The sequence below is a fragment of the Arvicanthis niloticus genome, chromosome 1 (genome assembly GCF_011762505.2).
Source record: "Arvicanthis niloticus isolate mArvNil1 chromosome 1, mArvNil1.pat.X, whole genome shotgun sequence".
Lineage (NCBI taxonomy): Eukaryota > Metazoa > Chordata > Mammalia > Rodentia > Muridae > Arvicanthis > Arvicanthis niloticus.
Genome location: NC_047658.1, coordinates 11,557,132 through 11,579,070, shown reverse-complemented (window position 1 = coordinate 11,579,070; position 21,939 = coordinate 11,557,132). Strand labels below are relative to the sequence as shown.

General features: G+C 46.1%; 1 protein-coding gene and 1 non-coding gene across 3 annotated transcripts in view; both read left to right on the top strand.

The window, feature by feature from the left end:
- Wdr88 (WD repeat domain 88) overlaps window positions 1-4,512 on the top strand; it is a 36,394-nt gene extending 31,882 nt beyond the window's left edge. The window contains exons 10-11 of one of the 2 annotated variants that reach the window (XM_076932175.1): window positions 1,862-1,954; window positions 4,135-4,512. In XM_076932175.1, the coding sequence (XP_076788290.1) occupies window positions 1,862-1,954; window positions 4,135-4,284 (243 nt within the window). In that variant the 3' untranslated portion in view covers window positions 4,285-4,512. Of the gene's footprint in view, window positions 1-1,861; window positions 1,955-2,053; window positions 2,137-4,134 lie in introns of those variants that run through there. The other variant, XR_013109726.1, reaches the window with a different exon arrangement.
- A 1,283-nt stretch (window positions 4,513-5,795) lies between these two features.
- On the top strand, window positions 5,796-5,869 carry Trnat-agu (transfer RNA threonine (anticodon AGU)). The gene has a single exon. It is a non-coding gene; the product is annotated as a tRNA-Thr (tRNA).
- Window positions 5,870-21,939: the final 16,070 nt, after the last annotated feature.

Sequence of the window (21,939 nt, the reverse complement as noted above, 5' to 3'; positions counted from 1 at the left end):
TTCTCCAAATTTCAGAGCTTGTCTCTATAAGAAATTTAGTTCCCTCTGCTTAATTAGGAAGTGTAGCACACAGTCAGTGAGATGTTATTGCTCACGTAACACATGGGCATAGTAAACAACTCGGACTTAGGGCTTTGCAGCTCCATAAGGTGTGCAGCTAAGAAAGGGAATCACACTGGGGGAAAAAATCAAGGCTACTAGAAAACTCCATTTCTTCTGGGAATTATTTTTGTCAGTTTAAAAAAACAAGTGCAGAGTTCACAATGTTGTGTTCTCTGACTTCCACTCCCAAGTCTGGCTTGGCACTCAGCCAGACCGACTGTCAACTGTAAGTCTCCTGCCTTGGCCTCCCTAGTGCTGGGATTACAGGTGTGCGCCACCTTTTTATTTTTGTACACTCTGTGAGTTTTGTCAAACACATACCATGTGTCCATCATTACATAGCCTGTAGAACTATAGAATGATTTCACTGCTGAAAACCCCCTATGCTCTGTTTCTATTTTAACTGTCTCTTAACACACACACAACATGCCACACCCACATATCACACAGAAGACATACAACATACACAGCACACACTATAGATACTACACACAGCACACATACACACAGTACATACACCACACACTACACATACTGCACACAGCACACATACACACATCATGCACACTACAATACTACACACAACACATCCCACACAGAATACACACACAACACACTTCCACAAATGTAACTCTCACTTCAAAGGTGACAAGGGATAGTTTATTCTGAAGTCAAAGATGAGCAACCATGGCAGAAGAATACAGAACCAGGTCATTCCAAATCCCACGCTCCACAGTGGTAACAATTTCTGTCAAGTTTCTCTAATAATGGAACAAGGGATACCACGCATCATTCTCAACTTGACTGAAGGAAGGATGGTCACGGATAACAGGGAGGCCTCAACTACAGGCCTTAGCTCCTGTCTGGCAGCACATAACTTTTCGGTTGATAGAAGTGAGGTGTCTTTTTTTGTTTGTTTGTTTGTTTGTTTGTTTTGTTTTGTTTGTTTTGTTCTTCTAGACAGGGTTTCTCTGTGTAGTCCTGGCTGTCCTGGAACTCACTCTGTAGACCAGGCTGGCCTCGAACTCAGAAATCCGCCTGCCTCTGCCTCCCAAGTGCTGGGACTAAAGGTGTGCGCCGGCACTGCCCGGCAGAAGTGAGGTGTCTGTTTGTACATTCCAAAGGACTTACTTCACAGCCACAGAGACGGCAGATGACATCAGAGGTGGGTCATGAAGGGCTATCAGAGGTGCTAGAGATGGCTCGTGATGATCTGGCTCTGGACTTGCAACATTCCAACCTCTCCAAGTCCTTTGAGCTCTAATCAGTGAATGAGCCTTGCGGAAGGCTTAGTGGGAGGTGTGTTTTTTGTTATTTGTTTTTCCAGGAACTTCTGTTGAATCCAGTCTGCAATATTTACTTTCCTGGAACGTTGGATAGATAAAATTTACAGCCTATAGTCTTTTAAGACTGACTTCTTTTGCCCAACAAGATGTGTTTCTGTGTCTCTATGTGTTTTGGAGGTTTGGCAGCTCATCTATTCTGGATACGGAATGCTATCCCACGGCACAGCTGCACCACAGGTCTTCGTGTAGCCCAGGCTGGCCCTCAACTCCCATCCTCCTGCCTCTGCTTCTCATGTCCTGAGGTTACAGGCGTGGACCATCATACCTGACTTTTGTGATGCTGGGACGGAGAGTCTAATACTCTGAGCCACCCACAGCCCCACAGCCTTTATAGTGGTTTTTTTTTTTTTTTTTTTTTTTTTTTTTCCTGTCTGTTTTTGTGACTCCTGGCTTACTGTTTAATTCGTTTTTAGGACAGCTCCATGAGACTATGGAATATTGAAGAAATTGACAAAATCCCTTTGGTTACTGAGAACAAAAAGGCCATGGGCTTAAAGGTCAGGCAGGTTGGTATTAGGTGAAGCTAACCCAGTAACCTTCCTCCAGTCTTCACCAAGTCAGCTTATTTCCCGAGGGAACACTCATTGGGCCCCTGGGGACGCAACCACAAACAGTGGGATCCCAGCCTTGTGCTTAAGTCCTAACAGATGAGACAAGAGCACAGACACAAGGAAAAAACGGTCCCATGGTGAGTGACATGAGACAAAAAAACACACAGAGGAGGGAAAGGGTGTGTGCTGGGGTCTTTATATTCATTTTGTTCTCTGAGACAGGCTTTTGCTACATATCTTAAGCTAACCTGAAACTGTTTATTCTTCTAAGTGCTGGGGTTATAAGTGTGCATACAACACATTTGTTTCTTTGTTGATTGTGGGATAGAACACAAGGCTTTTCACATCCTAGGCAAGCACTGTCCCATTGAGCTGCACTCCCAACCTCTATAATTATTTTTTTTTACTTAAGATTTATTTTATTTTATTTTATTTTGGAAATGGCATCTTGTTGTGTAGCCCTGGCTAACCTGGACCTAGCAATGTAGAGCAGGCTGGCCTTGAATTCCACCTGCCTCAATCTTCTCAGTGCTGGGATTAAGGGTATGTGCTTCCTGCCTGCTGTGTGTGCACACTCATGCATGAGTGTGTGTGGATGTGTGTGTGTGTGTGTGTGTGTGTGTGTGTGAATGTATGTGTCTCTGTGTGCATGTGTTTGTGAATGTGTATATATGTGTCTGTGGAGTGTGTGTATTGTCTGTTGGAGTGTTTGTGAGTGGGTGTGTATTTGTGTGTATGTGTGCATGTGCACACATGTGCAAGTGAGTTATGTGAATGCAGATTCCCCAGCAGCTGAAGTTACAGGCAGTTGTGTGACATCTGACATGGATCCTCTGGAAGAAAAGAAAGAGCTCCTAACTTCTGAGCATATGTGCATGCGTGTGTGTGTGTGTGTGTGTGTGTGCGCGCGCGCGCGCGCGCACGCATGTGCGTGTTGGGATTCCCTGAGAGGCCTCTGACATGGCCTGAGAGTCCCTGCCTCAATCACTGGCTTTCTAGTTGGTAACGAATGAGATCGGTTAGCATCTGTATGTGCTGGGAGGTGTTTGGGCCAGAAAGAGACTCAAGAGTGGAAGAGGATACTCAGACCCCACATCAGTTGGTTGCAATCACTGTTTGGAGCTGACTAAGGTGGCTCCCTCTTGTAGGTACAACATGCAGGAGGAGCTTGAGGCAGAAGGATTGCTAGTTGTTGAAGGTCAGCCTCTAAGATTTAGTGAGGCGCTGTCTCCAAAAACTAAACAATAAATAAACAGGGGCTAGAGAGAGGGCCTAGTGGCTTAGAGCCCTGTTGCTCCTACAGAGGACCTAGATTCAATTCTAGCACCAGCACAGTGGCTCACAACCATTCCTAATGCCAGTTCCAGGGGATCACATGCCCTTTTAAAACAAACAAATGATAAATAAATGCCCTGTTTATTTCAGAATTCTTGTCTGCTAGCCAAGTGGCACATAGCTATAATACTAGGTACTCAGAAGGCTGAGGTAAAAGGATTTAAGTTTAAGGCCTGCCTGAGATATATATATATATTGAGACCTTGTCTCAAAATAAAACACATGTATATACATTCTTTCTCCCTCCTCCCTCTTACACACACACACACACACACACACACACACACACACACACAAACACACACAGGGAGGTGTGGGGGAATGTAGCTCAGTGGCCTAACACATTCACAGGCCTGGGTTTAATTCCTACTATTGAAAAACAAACACAAATCCTTACCTGCTTGCCTTGCTTCTTTCTAACTCTCTGCTCTATAAGTCAACTGTCCTCAGCATATCAAGGTCTCAGAACACCCCTTGGATCCCACAGTTCCACTCTGGGCCACTCTCTACAGAGAACATTGGACAAGGGCCTGACACAACCCCATCGTCCTCCTCCCAAGCATGTGGCCACATGAGGGCCAGCCCTGGGTACCTTCCTAGCTTTGTAGGGAAAGGCTGGGCAGCAACCAGTGTCTGCCTGGGCAGACCTGATGCTCCCAGTCTTCCCCGGGCAGTTTGTAGGGTGAGAGACTCCAGAGAGGGAAGGATTTGTCTTGGCTCCATCCAGGCTGGCTGCTGCTGCAGTTTGTTCTCCTCTGACCTGCGCATCGTTTCTGTTTCTCGAAAATGTCCCACCACAGTGCAGGAATTGTGACCAGCTTTTCTCCACCTCAGAAAGTGACCTTCATTCTCAACTATCCAGCATGTGTCTGTTCTGCCGGAGAGAGGAGAAAAAAACAGCATCCAGTTCTCTGTCCCCGTCAACGTCACTGGAGAGGAGTGACAGCTGACGGCTGCTGATCCCCTTGAGCACTGGAGCACCGGCCACCTGCTGTACAGTGTTCTTCAGGGCTCTGTTCTGAGTTCCCCTCCCAGAATTCGACTATCAGACTGAGGCAGGGGCCAGGCTCTGACTGGACTCTGGGCATGGTGCCACCTCTTTGCCCATCACAGAACCCTTCAGAGGCGAGCACTGTTAGTTTGGATATAGAATAAATCTTGATTCCTTTGGAAAACAAGTGTGTGCGGGGAGTGGCAGAAGCAGTTTTTCTATTTCTGAGCTTTATAACCTGGTGTTCATCCATCTCCCGTTTGCCACTGGGACCGGCATGTGTACTTCATGAACATGCTTGTCAAGGGAATATGATGCGTGGGGCCCCACTCTGTGGATGGCAAGGCCTTGTGACTGCTATGGTTTGAATATGGTTTCTCCCAGGTTCAAGAGCTTTGTCCTCTATGCAATGGTGCTGAAGGGTCTTCTCAGGTAGTGGTTTCCATCCTCAATGTTTGGGTGTTCTGCCTGTATGTGTGTGTATGTATGTATATATGTATGTATGTACATATACGTGCATACATGCATGTGCCTCTCATGTATGCAGTGCCCACAGAGTCCAAAAGATGGCGATAGATTTCCTGGGACAGTCTGGGTGTTGGGAACTGAACCTTGGGTCTTCTTAACCACTGAGCTACCGCTTCATCCCACTCCTAAATAATTTGCAGGGCTCTTTCTTCACTAAGATCATGGTGAGTGTATTCGTCATCACCTTGGCCCTAGGGATGATTAGAATGCTTGTACCTGCACCGTCCTCAATGATGGACACCTAGGTTATTACGTTTCTGCGCAGGTAGCATTTATTTTTGCATAGATCAGTTCAGCAAATGAAGTCTCCTGCTGGAGTAAAGCCAGAGAGGAATGCATTAGTAGTGCTGCTTGATTTTGTTGTCAAAGGGACGGTTGGCATGGCAACCCCAGAATGACTAGGGCAAACCTAGATGGGGAGGGCCAGGACTGGATATAAAACAGAAACTTCCACACACATCCTGTACATTCTTCGAATCGCCCAGAGCCCCGCTCAGGATCCCTGTCTCTCGCTGGTTCCAGAAGAAGCAGTCCAGAAGTTATGGGCCTGGGCTGGCAAGGATGGCCGCAATTCACTTGAGGTGACATCCAAGGAACTAAGCAGCCGGGCAGCACTGGGAGGTTCTGGGAGGTTTCTGGGGCAGCTGGGGGCTCCACTGAAATTCCCATAGCACCTCTCAGCCGACGAACTCTCGCGACCCCTCAGAAGATAGAGCTCAAAAAGTGATGCTATTGCGGCCCGGAAACCGGGGCCGCCGCACCCCGCCCACCCCGCGATGCCTATTTAAATCTCCAGCGTTCCTTAGGGCTTTCGGAAGCCGGTTAAAACGAAAAACCGTACTGCGCATGCGCTCCCCTCCTAGCGCAGAAACGTGTACGCATGAGCAGAGCTCATGAAGTCACTAGAAATGGGAACTGGTTTCTCGCACTGGCCGTGCGGGTGGCGCCGTGGCTTAGTTGGTTAAAGCGCCTGTCTAGTAAACAGGAGATCCTGGGTTCGAATCCCAGCGGTGCCTCAGTTCGAGCGCTCGCGCTCCATTTTTCTACACGATCGAGCGCTTTTACAGAATCTTTCCTCTGTTAGAGGAAGACATTTTAGCTGAAGACGTTGTCGTGTCTGCCTTTGTCTCTTTGAGGTTAACCAAATAGCTGTCCCCAGAGTGCCCCCCACAGGCTCTTGGCTTTGCTGAGCAAAGCAAAGAGCTCCGAGTTTTCCTCCCGGAATCCGTGCAGTGGTTACCAACTCTGTACATACTGAAGACAGCTTGGCGAGGCCGAGTGAGGTCCCATAATGGATGGCTGTAGCATCAAATCCGATCAGTCAATCCAATCTGCGCAAACCAAATGACTAGGTGCTCTAGTGTGGGGCCCGACCTTAAGGCCTGGACTGTGGGACGCCACAGGCACATGGGACCTCCTTGAGAGCATTTGTGTCCACAGGCTTTGAAAGGTGGGGAGGCTTTGAAGTTTTAAAGAATCTTCCCCGGGGAACCCCAGTGAGCTTCAGAAAATGCAGGAGCCAGATGAGGCTGTGCTCCTAACGCACTCTGATTCGCAATTAAGGTTGCAACCTTATAAATCATCTAAAATCATCTTAAGGACTGGTGAGATGGACGGCTCAGTGGATAAAGGTTCTTGTTGCCAATCCTGAACGTTCTGAGTTCAATTCCTCGATCTAACAGGGTGGAAGGTGAGAAGTGATCCCTGAAAATTGTCCTCCGGCCTGTGATGTAATAGGAAAAAAACATGTCCTAAGCTGAAAAGAGACGAAGAACGTACTTGCATTAACCCACACAGTGGAACACACTTGGGCTTTTGGTTAGATAAGGCAGCATGTGAAGTGGGTGCCATGATGATAGTGGATTGATGCTCTGAAACTGGAGGACAGCCCCAATTTAATGTTTTCCTTTATAAGAGTTGCCTTAGTCCTTAGTCATAATGTTTCTTACAGCAAAGGAAACTCTAAGACAGAAGTTGGTACCAGGAGTGGGGTACCATTATGATAGGCCTGACCATGCTTTTGTTTGGAGGAATGTGGATTTGGGAACTGTGAATTAGGAAAGCAGTTGGAATCTTTAAGTGGGGCTTAATGGGCCATCCTAGAAGGAGCATGGAAGACAGGCGTGCTGAGGGTGATTCTAATTTGGGGGCCTAGCTCAAGAGGTTTCAGAGGAGTAGAATTTTAATATGTGGCCTAAAGACTATTCTTGTGATAACTTGGCAAATAATATGGCTGCCTTTTCCTCTTTCTCTGAAAAGTCTGCCTGAGGCTAAACTGAAGAGTTTTGGTTAGTTGAGTTGGCAGAGGAAATTTCAAAACAGTCCTCCCTGGTGCACCAGTATCATTAAACCTCATGTTGTTACAGGGGAGGAGGGCAGCCTAGTGTTGACTCTGTCCTGTGGTTATTAGTGTTCAGTCTTATGAAGATCTGTAATGAAAAGGAGCAAACTGAGCAAGGAAAGCTACAAAATGTACAGTATGTGGAGAAAGGGGGCACCAGGAAGTGGAATGGAGCTAAATCCCATGTTTAAGGAAACAAAACAGAGTAAAGAAAAGCCTGATATTAAATGAAATAAAGGGAGTGGTGACCTCAAGGCAAGACCCCACCCAGCTAAGCTTTCAACTTGTAAAAAAGCAGCCAAGTTTAGGCAGCAAAGGAAACCATTGAAAATAGAAAGAGAAGACGTAATTGAATGTGGGTGGGAGTCATGTTCCAGCCTCAGCAAGCAGCAGAACTTGTCAGTTTCAGCTACATGGTTCTGGCTTTAAAGTCAAGGACAGAAGAAGGGGGTTATGGAATCTCTGCGACTAAAGAAAACCTCTGAGGCCAGGCATGTGTCAGGGGTGTCCTTGCATGGAGGACCAGAGAGGCCATTGTGTGAAGTTGATGCCTGGATTGCCTTGGAGACTCCAAGATATTGGAGATGCCAAAGTCATAGAATACCTGCCAAGGAAATCTGCTAACAGGGAGTGGAACCAGCCTAAGAGAGAGACGTGTGTTGCAGTCAACAAAGCTGAAAGGAGGTGGAGATCTGTGGAGCGTTTTGACATCAGACATGGAGATGCAGTGTTTGGAGTTTGCCCAGCCATGATGATAATGGACTAAAGCTCTGAAACTGCAAATTAGCCCCAATTAAATATTTTCCTTTATAAGAGTTGCCATAGTCCGGCTGGAGAGATGGCTCAGTGGTTAGAGCACCGACTGGTCTTCTAGGGGGTCCCTGTCTCGAAACTCTCCCACAAAAAAAGAAGGAACATTTTCTTAAGCTGGACGGAAAACAGGTATTGGACTGTTACTGCAGATGTGTGTGTGTGTGTGTGTGTGTGTGTGTGTGTGTCCTATTCTCTATCTTTGCTATGTTTTCTTTCACCAACTTAAAGTAGGAGAATAATGTGAAAATGTCCAGCTCTGGTGGGGGCAGTTGTCAACTCTCCATAAAGTTCTGTCTCTGGTTTTGTTTCTTACTTTCAAGTTCTGATGATAGGGCATTCATATTAAGGATTATCTATACGTTGAGACATTCATCATTTAAAATGTCTTGCAGTATCCCCAGAAACCTCCTTAGCTTTGGAGTCTATGCCGTCTGATATCAGTATACATCGGATTTGTTTCCGATAATGTTTGCTCTTTATGTCTCTCTGCCTCCCCCTCCCATCACAGGGGCTGAACAAAGGGCTTTGTGCCTATGCGGCAAGTGTTCTGACTTTGAACGACATCCCCAGTCACTCAGGGTGGATCTTTCCTCAAACTTTTCTGTGACTTTACCCTATGTATTGTAGTGCTTTTGAAATGATATTTTTCGGAAGGTATGCACTGGGGTAAAACATGTCTTCTGGACATAATAGAACCACTGCACTCATGAACCCACAGAAGGTGTAGCTCCCTGTGCAAGATCAAGCCAGTCAATGTTCCAGCACAGAGGGGGAGGGGCTCATCAACTCACACCCCTATCTGAGGATGTATACACAGTTAACAGCTTCTGAGAGAGAGAAGGGTTAGTTTTCTTTAAGGATGTGACCACTGAGAGGATGACCACAGTCCAGTGGATTGTCCTATATCCAGGAGTATTCAGGCAGAGTAAACTGGACTTGATTAGTTAGTTATTTTCAGAGGGAGGGTATGTGTCTTAGTTAGGGCTTTTCTGCTGTGACACCATGACCAAGAAAACTCTTATAAGGACAACATTTAATTGGGGCTGGCTTACAAGTTCAGAGGCTCAGTCCATTATCATCAAGGCAGGAACATGGCAGCATCCAGGCAGGCATGGTGCTAGAGGAGCTGAGAGTTCAACATCTTCATCTGAAGGCTGCTAGGAGAAGACTGACTTCCAGCCCACAGTGACACACTTCCTGCAACAAAGCCACACCTACTCCATCAAGGCCACATCTCCAAATAGTGCCACTGCCTAGGCCGAGCATAATTAAACCCCCCTGGAGAGATAGATCAAGTGGTTAAAAGCATTTGCTGGTTTTGCAGAGGACCTGGGTTCAGATGCCAGCACCCACAAACACCTGTAACTCTAGTTTTAGGGGACCCAGCATCATCTTCTGGTTTTCCTAGGTAACTCCACATATGTGGTGCACATGCATATACCCAGGCACGAGCGCGCGTGCACACACACACACACACACACACACACGTATAAATAAAAAGAAACTCATTAAAAAAAAAAAGAGGACACCAAGTTGAGAGGTAGGTTGAAGGAGGTATATTGGGGGGGGGGGTAGATCAGGGAGAGTTAAGGGAAGAAGAGCTGTAATCAAAATACATTGTAAGAAAGTCTCAAAGAATTAATACATATATATTAAATGCATTACAACCACTCTGAAGCTAGATGTCTAGGCTGTGGTTTCAGCTGCTTGCAGGGGCAGGGGTAGCAGAGGGGGTCCAGCCTACAAGTTTAAGAGCAGTCTGGGTAATAAATAAATAATCTAAATGCTTGTGTGTAAGAGATTTCCATATGTACACAGTCTGTAATAGTCATTGTAAAAAAGTTAAGAAGCTGAGGCAGGAGGATGATGCCTTTGGGGCTAGTCCAAGCTGTGTAGTAAGACCCTGTCTCAAAACAAGGACTACAAGAAAAAGCACTCTAGCATTCTGCCCTTTGTTAATGTGCTTGGCCCACTCAAATTTAAGGTAGCTTTCAACACCCTCCATCGGTCTGTGTCAGCTCACTTCTGAAAGCCTGGTTTCCAGGGTGATGGCATTAAAGGTGGTACGACCTTTAAGAGGCAGGGCCTGGTGGGGGTGGTTAGCTCTTGGGAAGTACTGCCCATGAGACCATCAGTACAGATCTTGAGAAATATGTTAGTCCCTACGGGAATGTGTGTGTGTATACTATACGTGGTGGCACATGTGAGAGGTGGGCTAGCCTGACCCCTGGATATCTGTGACTTCCTGTCTCACCATAAAATTTGATCCCCACCTCTCACATGTGCCACCACGTATAGTGACGCTCACAACGAAGGGTGAGCCAATAGGGCTGTCTAATCTGGAACTTTCAGATTCTGAAAACTGTGAGCTAAATTAACCTTTACAGATGGCCAACTTTGGGTATTTTGTTATAGCAATGGCTAATGGAATAAAACCAGGTTCCCTCCCCCCCCCCCCCCGTTTGATTACATTTTATTTATAAATGTTCTGTGCTTTTGTGTACTTATGAGGTAGGGCTGAGCTTGCCAGGGCACATGTGTAAGAGATTAAGGGACAACTTATGAGAATCGGTTCTCTCTTTCCGTATGAGACCTGGGCACAGAACACAAAGTACCCTTTGCTGTTGTGGGTCCCACATCAGGAGCATATATTTGCACGTTTAGTCCCCCAGTTGATAAATTGTTTGGAAAGGATTAGGAGGTGTAGTCTTGTTGGAAGAGGTGTGTCATTGGAGGTAGGCTTTGAGGTTTCAAAAGCCCATATCAGTCTCTCTCTCTCTCTCTCTCTCTCTCTCTCTCTCTCTCTCTCTCTCTCCCTCCTGCCTGTGGATCAAGATGTAAAGCTCTCAGCTACTGCCCCAGTGCCATCCCTGCTTTTGTGCTGCTGTACCCCTGCCCTGATGATAATGGACTAAGTCTCTGAAACTGTAAGCTTAAACAGGCCCCAGGTGCAGCTGTGACTTCTTTCTGAGTGTGAGAGTTCACAAGTTTGGCCCTTGATTGTGGCCCTAAATGCCACAATCTTCAGGTTGCACACACTCTGCTGAACTCACCTGTGCCCTCTTCTGGACACAGGCTGGTAGGTGCACATTGAAGCCCGGGTGTCCCCTCTCAAGCTGACAGCATTTCTGTGGCTGTCTACGCCAGCACAGGCCTGATTCAGCTGAAGTGGAAATGCTAGAAAAAAAGTCAGAGAAATATTTCCATATGGTTTCAGAAACCACCAACAAGACCAGACACAGCCTGATTCGCTAGTGTGTGGTGGACGGCTCAGGCTTTATGAGTCTAACACCTCAGAGTCAGAGCAGAAAATGCCGGACAAGCGTGAAGAATTTATTTAAGAAAACCAATAAAGATCAGTCCTCAGGGCTGGGCCACAAAGTGTTTGGAACAAAAGACTTTCTTATAAAAAAATTTTTTGGTGGAGACAGGCAGTGCTGGAGATAGAATTCTAGGCAGGGGCTCCTCCACTGAGCCACGCCCCCAGACCCTCCCTGGGGGATTCTAGGCAGGGGCTCTACCACTGAGCCACGCCCCCAGACCCTCCCTGGGGGATTCTAGGCAGGGGCTCTACCACTGTGCCACGCCCCCAGACCCTCCCTGGGGGATTCTAGGCAGGGGCTCTACCACTGAGCCACGCCCCCAGACCCTCCCTGGGGATCCTAAGTAAGTACTTCGCCACTCAACCATGTTCCCACCAGTCCTATGATAAAAGATGCTTCTTTCCAAAAACTACTTTTACAACTTTCTTTTTTTTTCAGATAACAGTAATGCATACTCTATAAGAATTTTTAGAGAAATGTAAATACAAATAAATAAAAACTACCCATAACTGTTATTCATCAATCAAGATTCCTAAGACATCGGTGTGTGTGTTTTTTTTATGTGTGTCTAAATATCTTCCCAAATACTCATCTTTCAATATATACTAATTTATACATGTGAGTTGTATTACTGAATATTTTTAATGTACAAAAATAGTTTTGTTTATAAAATAATGAGCACAAGATGGTGGGCAAGATGGCTCAACAGCTAGCTATCTTAGTTACTTTTCTGAGGAAATACCACGACCATGGCAACTCTTATAAAAAAAAATATTTCATTGATTTTGAGCTGTTGATATGTGCTGGTGGGTATTCATGTTCCCCAAACTAGGAGAATACAATAGAGCCTCTACACACACTTGCACATGCGCACGCGCACACACAGAGAGGGGTGAAGGGAGGGAAGGAGGGACAGAGAGAGAAAGAGAGAGAGAGAGAGGGAATGAGAATACATCCTTGTTGTCTCTACTGCCTGTATATGGAACCCAGGTCTTTGTATGTACATACTCAGTAAATGCGGTACCCTGAGCCACGCCTCCAGCCCCTCCCTGGGGGATTCTAGGCAGGGGCTCTACCACTGAGCTATAGTTATGGCCCTTTGTGTTTTGAGACAGCGTCCCACAATGCATCTCAGGCGAGTCGTGAACTCACTATATAACCAAGGTTAGCCTCGAACTTGAAATCCTCCTGGCCCAGTCTTGTCAGAGCTGAGACTATAGGTCTGTGCTGTCAGTCTCAGCCGGTGTGGATGTGGTTTTGGACAGTGGAGATGTGGCTCATTGGAACTGAGGTGAGCCTGAAGAGGTGAGGGGGAAACACTGGATTTTGGGAGACTTTTCATGAGAATGTCAAAATAAAAATATTGCATTATTACTTTGGGAAAATACTGATTATATGTTGAGTATTGAGTTGGCAAATGCTGTGTGTATATTAAAATGATACTATTTTGAGCGTATTTGTCTACACTGTATCGTTAAGTCTAATTAATTAATTTTGTTAACATGTATTGTGACTAAGTGTGTGTGAGTGTGTGTGTGTGTGTGTGTGTGTGTGTGTAGGTTCCCACAGAGGCCATTAGAGAGTGTTGGACTCCTCTCTAGAGACAAGGTGGGTGTGACCCTTCCAATGTGGCTGCTGCTAGGAACTTAGGTCCCCTGCAAGAACAGAAATACTCTGAACCGGTGGACCTTCTCTCTAACTCCGATTCCTTTATTATTTTTGTCTGTTTGCTATTGGTAAGTAAACGTAATGTCTCACACATCTTAAGTGCATACTGTACCACAGAACTACACCTCAGCCTTGCGTTTACCTTAAATATTTCCCTATAGCTTCCCATGTGTGAGTCACATGACATCTCTATCAGCTAGTCCCGGCTGGAGATGCGCTAACGGTGCCAATGCGCATGCGTGCGGTGCGTCCGTCTGAACTCAGTCTGGGTAGCAGGGTTCTTTGCTGCCATTGCTGCTCTTATTATGCTGCTTGACTGTGCTCTCTGTCGCTCTGTGTGGTGAGTATGTTTTACGTATGAAGCAAAGGTGATGAAGGTGCAAAAGAAGACCACTATGACCATCCCAAAGCAAACTACATCAGCGCCATGACAGGGGGTTCATGGCTCAGATTCTCTGCTTCAGGACAGGTGGGGTTTGAATCTGATTTGTTTTATTAAGAGTATAATTAGCTCTGTGTGTGTGTGTGTGTGTGTGTGTGTGTGTGTGTGTGTGTGTGTGTTCGTGTATAGAGATGTGCATGCAAGTGTGGGTGGAGGTCAGTGGTATTAGAATGTCCTGAAGCTAGCAGGAGTTACAGGTGCTTTGAGCCACTGACATGGGTGACGGGAACTGAACTCTGGTCCTCTGCAAGAATGGGAAGCATTTTAACTGCTAAACTATCTGCCCATGCCCCCCCCCCCCCCATTTTCTTTTTTGATACAGGGTTTTTATGTGGTTTAGGCTGGCCTCAAAGTTGCTCTGTCATCTATAGCCAAGGCTAGTTTTTTCTTTCTTTGTTTTAATTTATTTTGTGCATGTGAATACACTATAGCTGTCTTCACACACACCAAAAGAGGACATCAGATACCATTACAGATGGTTGTGAGCCACCATGTTGTTGCTGGGAATTGAACTCAGGACCTTTGGAAGAACAGTCAGTGCTCTTAACCACTGAGCCACATCTCCAGCCCCCCAAGGCTGGTCTTGAACAGCTGATTCTTCTGCCTCCACCTCTAAAGGGCTGGGATTCTAGGTGTGAGTCACTGTGCCCAGCTCAGCAACTCATATTTCATCAACGGCCTGTCCCTTCCGTGCAACATCAGAACCACAGACTACACCTGGTCTTACCACCCCGTTAGAATCTCATCACCTGGCCCTGCTCAGCTCACCTGGGTGTGGCCACTCACAATGCCATCACTCAGGAGGCTGAAACATTGTTGGAGTTGTAAGTTCTAGGTTAGCCTGGGCTACAGAGTGAGACTATGCCACAAACAAATAAACAACAGTGACATGAAAAAAAAAAAAAAAGACAAAAACAGCACTTAAAAAATATGAATTTTCCCGGGCAGGAAGATGAACTTAAGTCCTGTTTTAACAGGCCCCCAGACCTTAGCGCAACTGACTCCATGATGAAAGTACCATTCAGGCTGTAAAACTAAGCATGCATACAGCACCACCTACCAAAACCAAAACAAAGACCATCAAAGTCCATAGTTTTGGGAAGGTCTCTAAATGTACTAACCTTGCTTTCTGGCTTCTGTAGTTCTGTTTCTGGCTATCTGTTCTTGTTAACTGAAGTATGCCAACTCAGGATATGTTATTTTTGTGTTCACAAATTCACCGTGAGGAAGGCTTGGGGTAATATCAGGATCCAGAACACCAAGTGCAGTCCCTGGCTGACTAATAAACACTTTCTATTGGCTTAAACTTGAGTCCAAGTAGTCGTCTCTGGTGGATACCCCACAGCACTGTCAAGTTGGTCATCAATATTAACCATTGAAGCCATAGTGGCCAGGGCAAACCACACTGTCCTCCCCGTGGGCTTTGTTTGATGAGCAAAGAGAATTCTCTTTGTTGTTTGGAGGGAAGGAGTGGGTGATGTCATAAAAGCAGACACAGGACTCCAGAGATCCTCCAAATTTTGGATTTATATATATCAGAGTCAAAACGAGCCTTCCCAGAAGCAGAAAAATGAACTTGTCACTAAAGCTGTTCCAGTTTTCTTAGTGATTTCAGAACAGTTGCTGCCTTCGTCATCATGGTCATCATCCCTGTCATCCTCCCTACAACTAGCCGCACCCCCACTCTAGGCCCCGTGAACTCACAACAGTCCTTGCTGGGCTCATTCTCTGCCTAGTGCCTAAACTTTACAACTTCATGGCCACCTATGGCCATACACCATCCGGCACATTCTAATTAGACTTTGGCTCTTGCCAACAGAAATTAAGGGAAATAGGATCACGTCTATTCTTCAGTGATGGGGGAAAAGAAAAAAAAAAAAACCTTAAAGAAAAATAAAAGACACTCGCTTTGTTTTCTAAATGGCACAGAATGTTATTTAAATAAGAGTCGAATGAATGCTGGGCATAGTGTTTCAGAGGTCTGTTGTCTGGAGTTGAGGTGGGTGGATCGTTGTGTGACAAGTTTCCCTGGGAAGATGCAGCACACATTCTCAGATAGGGAGCCATGCTGGACTGAAGTATGGACACCACTGAAATCCACCTTGGTGAACCAATGAGTTTTGTTGAGGTTACTTACAGGAATATGAGGCTACTTATAGCAGCTTCATGAAAGCCCACCCCAGCTCACAAAAGCTAAGAACCTGGAGCTCACTGCATAACCTTCAGGCTGCTCAATCAGTTGGAAAGTGCTCAGTTAATCTGAGACTCTTCCACTGCCTGGGAGAAAGGGGAGGTAAATCTGGTAAGCTTCGGGGACTTCCTGAAGTTATTTGAGTTGTTTACCTTTCTATTTAAGAAGCTTGCTCCCAGAATGCAGTGTTTCAGTCTTAGAGGAAATGGATACAGAGCAAGGACAATTATTTCCTCCTCTCTTTTTTTGAAACAAGGTCTCATAGAGTCCTGACTGCCCTGAAACTTTACTCTGTAGACAAGGCTGGCTTAGAACTCACAGAGATCCACCTGCCTCTGCCTCCAGAGTGCTGGGATTAAAGGAGTGAGCCACTAATCCTGGTTTACTCCCTTGTGTTTTTTATTTGTTTGTTTTGTTTAATATACTTCTTTTGTGAAAAGTACAGGACTCTGATGTGAAGGAAGGAAGTCTATGCTCGCTGACCCCAGTCCGAACTCTGTCCCTTCAGTGCCAGGGACAAAGCTGAGGACTTGGCATGAGATGCCTGTGGGAGTGTGAATTTGTGTTTCCAGTGAGGGATACCTTACCTTTTTCTTTTTCTTGGTTGCTATTTCAGATTTAGGAGCTGGAAGAACACCAAGAAGCTTTTTGGCACAATTATTTTGGCTGCTATGATAGTAATGGTTCACTAATTGAAAAGATAAAATAGCCTGGAACCCCTTTGCTGAGGGAGTGAGTCAAGTCCTGTTCCGAGACACCTGTGGAGGCACAGCATCTTCCATTTCCGTTGGGGTTTTCTGTTGGTGTGATTTGTTCAGAGGGAAACAGAAGTCTTCAGAAGTAGGGAGAGAGCTGAGCATGGTGGCACACGTGTGTCTTTAGCCCCGGTATTTGGGAGTCAGAAGCAGGTGGATTTCTATGAATTTGAGTCTAGCCTGGTTTGTATAGAGAGTTCCCTGACAGCCAGGTCTGTGGTCCACCTGTAGGACTCCACAACTCTGGAAGGCAAAGAGAAATATACACTTTGTAGGCGGCTGTGGTCTTTGCTATGCTCTGTGAACCACTGTGACCTTTGCAAATTGAAGATCTGTGCAAGCCTGCACCAATGAAGTTTCTAGAACCGTGCTCCCAACAGCTCATATGATCTCTGTCAATAAAGTGGTGCTTGATTAAGGCATGCACACTGAGTTTTAAACATCTCCTGTTCTGCACAGTTACTACAACACAGCCTCATGCCAAAAACCGTGTAATTTGCTTTATCAATATGCTTGTTTTATGTCATTGGTCTGGATCGGGGCTTGAAATATCTTTGAGTGATGCTGGTATTATACAAAGATAAGCTAATCCAGAGTCACTGAAAGTGAGGATGTTCTGGACTCTGAGGGAGGGTTGGAATAATTCCACCTTCTAGGTGCAACCTTGTGATTTGCATGACACTAAAAGGTGAGGGTTTTGTCATAGAGGGACTGGTAGGTTCATGACTGCACTGCTATCTGTGCAGGGCAGAGACTAAAAATGAGGGTGCAGACCCTTGTATGGAAACGTGGAAGGGTGCTGCCAAGTAGGACAAGCCATGCACCTGCTGACCATGAGTCCATTTTTGTAAGTAATACATTTATGAGCATTTTCAAAAGCGATCAGGCCAGTCCCATAAGAACAGATACCATACGATTCCAGTTAGATGAGATATAGACACCAGATGCCACTTGCCAGGGGCCAAGGGGAAGTGGGATGAGGGTTTATTGTTTAATAGACATTAAAGGAGATGCAGAAGGTTCTGGGGATAAATGGTGGTGTGATTGCTAATAATGTGATCGTATTTTTAAAAATTATTTTTATTCTTTAATTATGTGTATGTGTGTGCATATAAATATGGGTCTGTGAATGCAGACCCCTCTCACCCTGGAGCTGGAGTTACACAGTTGTGAGCCACCTTACATGGGTGCTGGGAAGAGTCCATGGGTCCTCTGGAAGAGCAACAAGTGCTCTCAACTACTGAGACACTTCTCCAGCCCTGTGATTAAAAATTTTTTTTAAAGATATATTTATTTATTTTATATATATGAGTACACTGTTGCTGTTTTCAAACACACCAGAAGAGGGCATCCGATCCCATTACAGATGGTTGTGAGCCACCATGTGGTTGTTGGGAATTGAACTCAGGACCTTTGGAAGAGCAGTCAGTGCTCTTAACCGCTGAGCCATCTATTTATTTTTATTTTACGGGTATGAGTGTTTGTCAGCATGTATGCATGTGCACCATATGCATGCAGTACCCAAGGAGGCCAGTAGATGGCATTAGATCCTCTGAACCTGGTCTTCCACAAGAGCAGCAAGTTCTGAACCATCTCTCCAGTCCCTCTAGATGTTTTAAATGAAAGATGAAAGTAGACAGCAGTCTAAGTGGGAGAGTTAAGGAGGTCTAAAGGAAGAGGAAAACAAGAGAAGGTAATCAGGAGAAAAAATACATTACTTGTTTTCTCATAGTACACATTCTCTTTCTCTAATGTATATATCTAGCATGTATATGAAACACACACACATACATACATATGCAGGAGTATTTGGGAGAGATAGAGGGACCAGTGAGGGGAGGGGCAGGGGATGAGAGAGATAACAGAGAGTGAATAAGAACAGTGAATGATGAAATACACACGTGGAAACGCCATAATGTAACCTATTGTTCTGTATTCTAACTCAAAAATTAATTAAAAAATATAAATGGAAACTCATCCAAGCAGGAGAGTGGAAAAGATTGCTGGAATAACACTAGCAAATATCACAGCGCTGTTGTTGGGTGGTCCTTTTGTTTACTTTACAAACAACAAACACATGTCACTATATCCAGTGAGCTCATCCTGGCCAGCCTGTAAACCTTAGAGTGGGCGGCTACCCTCGTAACTATTGAAAATTCAAAAAGCGGTGTCTCGTCGATTTGGAACCTGCCTCCCAGATGCCGCCAAGCATTTCTGTCTAGCAAGTTTAACTTAGAAACAAATGTCTACTTCCCGATCCGATCCCTTCGCCCAACCCCCTACTCCTGTAACTTCCAACTTTCCAAGTTGGAGGCTGGAGGCCATTTCTGCCCACGGTGGGGCCCCTCCCTTCCCTGGCCACCAGGGGACAGTCTGTGCGCATTCGGGGAGGAGGGTGAGGTGCTGGGGGTGGCTGATGGAAGCCTTCACAGAAAACAGGCACCAGTTTGGTGTTGGCAAGGACCAGACACCGCCTCTCCCTGCAGCTGTTTCACCTTTTCGAGCCCAGCTCACAGCTCCACATCCCCAGGAGGTACTGATGGCACAAGCCCAGGAGCAGGGCTTGGTAGACCCCTTATTCACTAAAGACAGAGAGAATCGGCCTGACGTGTGTGAGCGCCTCTGTATACATACAAGTAGCCTTCTACTGCACACCAAACAAAGCACCATCATGCTTAGTGGCTTAAAAAAAAAATGGCAGCAATGGAGAGAGGCCTAGAGAGATGGCTCAGTGGTTAAAAGTGTGGACTGCTCTTGCAGAGAGAGAACCTGAGTTTCATACCCAGTGCCCACGTACAGTGGTTCACGACTACCTGTAACTCCAACCCTAAGGAGTCCAGTATCCTCTTGTGACCTTTGTACACAGACAGACACACACACACACACATGCACACACACAGCAGCTTGGTGGTACACACTTTTAATCCCAACACTCAGGGAGCAGAGGCAGGTGTGAGTTCAAGGTCTACAGTAGTGAGTTCCAGGTTAGCCAGGGTTACATAGTGAAACTTTGTCTTAAAAAAAAAAAAAAAAAAAAAAAGGAAATCCACAGAAGTATTAGTGCTTTTGCATAGTTTGTGGGGTCAAGAATCTGGACACAGCTCAGCTGTGGAGCTTGACTCAGACTCTCTCAGAGGTTGCAGTCAAGGTGTCTACTCGTGCTACGATGTCCTCCGATGGCTCCACAGGGGGAGGAGCCACTTCCGGGCTACCACAAAAGATGGCAGGAACTCTCGAACTGTTAGCCAGACAGTTTCTTTACCTTCACCATGTGGGATGGACCACAGGAGAGTTTACAGTGTGGCTTTCCTCGGGGTGAGAGCGAGAGAGGGCAGCCAGAGTTGAACGTTTCATACATGCGTACATATGCTTCCCTCCCTTCCTCCCCCAGTCCTGAGAATTGAACCCACGCTAGGCAACGCTTTACCACTGCACCATGCTCACAGCCCCTCACTGGTGGATTCTGAGGCAAGCACTCCTTTGTTAGCCAACTCATCTTTGGTGGGCTCTAAGTGAGGGCTCTGCCATTGAGCCATCTCAAAGAGTATTCAGGTGGTGGAGGACTCTATTCCAAGACTCCTAATCCATCTTGCCAGCCTTAGGCCTCCATGATCTTTACTTGTGTCTCCCGCTCCAGACTGCCCCCACACAAAATCTTTGCGCCCATGGAACGACAGGGTTAACTCACCTTGGAGAGCCTTCTAATCCAACGAGGCTCACTGGATTAGACTGACTCTTCCCAGGTCAGCACTATTTTAGCACACTTCTGAACACTCCGGCAAGGCCGGGGGAGGTTCTTGATTGAAGTCTGGAGCTGTACTCAGGTTACAGAAACCAAGATGCCCTGGTGTTTACATTCTATGACAATATAGCCCTCTGTGTATGCGTACTTGCTTGCATGTTAGTGCACATGTATGTGTATGTGCACACGTCTGTGTATGCACATACACGCTTGCATGTGCACGTGCATATGTGTATGTTTGAATGGTGCTCTTAAAACACATGTCCTCTCATTATCCAAGCCTGTGTTTTTAAATCACTGCACAATATTGGAGGGAAGATGATTTTATTGCTGCTGGGCTGTAGCAATGGGGTTCAGAAGGATGGCTCCTTAGGTAAAAGTGCTTGACAGTGAGTGTGATCATCTGAGTTTGATCCCTGGGACCCACACAGTTGTCCTCTGACCCCCATGGATGCCCATGACAGATACACATAAAATAAATAAATGGATTAAAAATGCAAACAGATAACAATGACTTTAAGAATGTGGCTGGACACACTTGGCCACGAATCTTTTTGCAGATGATCATAGATAGCAGGTGGTCTATAGCTGGAGCACTTCACACGGTGACCACAACTCTGCTCTGAGCCTTGCCCTTTCCCACTGTGTCAGACTAAGGCTCCTGGATGACAGAGACATGGAGAACCTGCCCTAGTAGGCAGCAGCCACCCAGGAGGCTACCCCACTCACAGCTCACATGGAAATATAGTTAGAACCATATATGTCGCTAGTTTGCTTTTAGTATTTTAAATTCTAATTTTGTAATGGTGGTAGGAGACATATAACATGGCATTTAACAGTTTGAACTATTTTTTAAAAAAACACCTTTTTATTGGTTCTTGGTGGATTTCACATCATGTACCCCAATCCCACTTGTTTCTCCCTCCCCTTCTACTGGCCTCCCACCCTTGCAACCTTCTCCCCCCAACAGAGAAAAAAAATCTCCTTTTGGAAGCTATAGTGCATCACAGTGTGTCCCACAGTATAACTTTTTGTTTTTACTTCCTTGCTTGCAAATGTTCTTTGCAAGAATTCATTGGTCTGGTTTGAGGCCTCTGGCTTTTGCTACTCTATCAATACTAGAACCCCACTGGGACTCCTCTTGGATATTCTGTTGTTGTCCTGTGTCACAGACATCCTGTCATTTTGGATCTGTGGGACAGGCCCCTTCATGCACGCCAGCAGTTTATCTATGGGGTAGGTGCTGGCATGAGCCAGTTCAAAGCCCCGGATCTGGGCCTGAGAGCTATTTGAGCTGGTCAGCCTGCAGGCTCTTCTGTTCTCTCACCCTCAGCCATCTTGAGTTCCGCTCCCCACACTCAGGGACGGTTCACCATCACCTCCGGCAACCATGGCCAGCTCTACACTGCTGCCCTGGCAAGGTAAACATAGCCTGCTCTCCCAAGTGTTGCAGCTGGTGAGAAACAGGGCCAGTTTTCCCATTCTCATGACCCCAGGGGCCACCTCGTTTGTAAGAGAACATCTTTTCCTTGTGCACACCACTGCATAACAGACAAGAAGCATGTTCATACACTCCTATTTGCCCAAAACCATCCAGAGCCAGCTCTCCTGTGCTGCCCAGGTAAGGAACAGCAACTGCTCTCCCCAGTGCTGCAGCCTGTGAGAGGCAGGGCTAGCTCTGCTCTCATGATCCCAGGGCCAGGTTTCCCACATGCCACAGGTGGTGACGGGGGAGGAAGGAAGAGGGTATTTCTTCCTCATTTGTGCTACCTTATGGGAGATGAGTGGTAGGGTCAGCTCTCCCACACTTG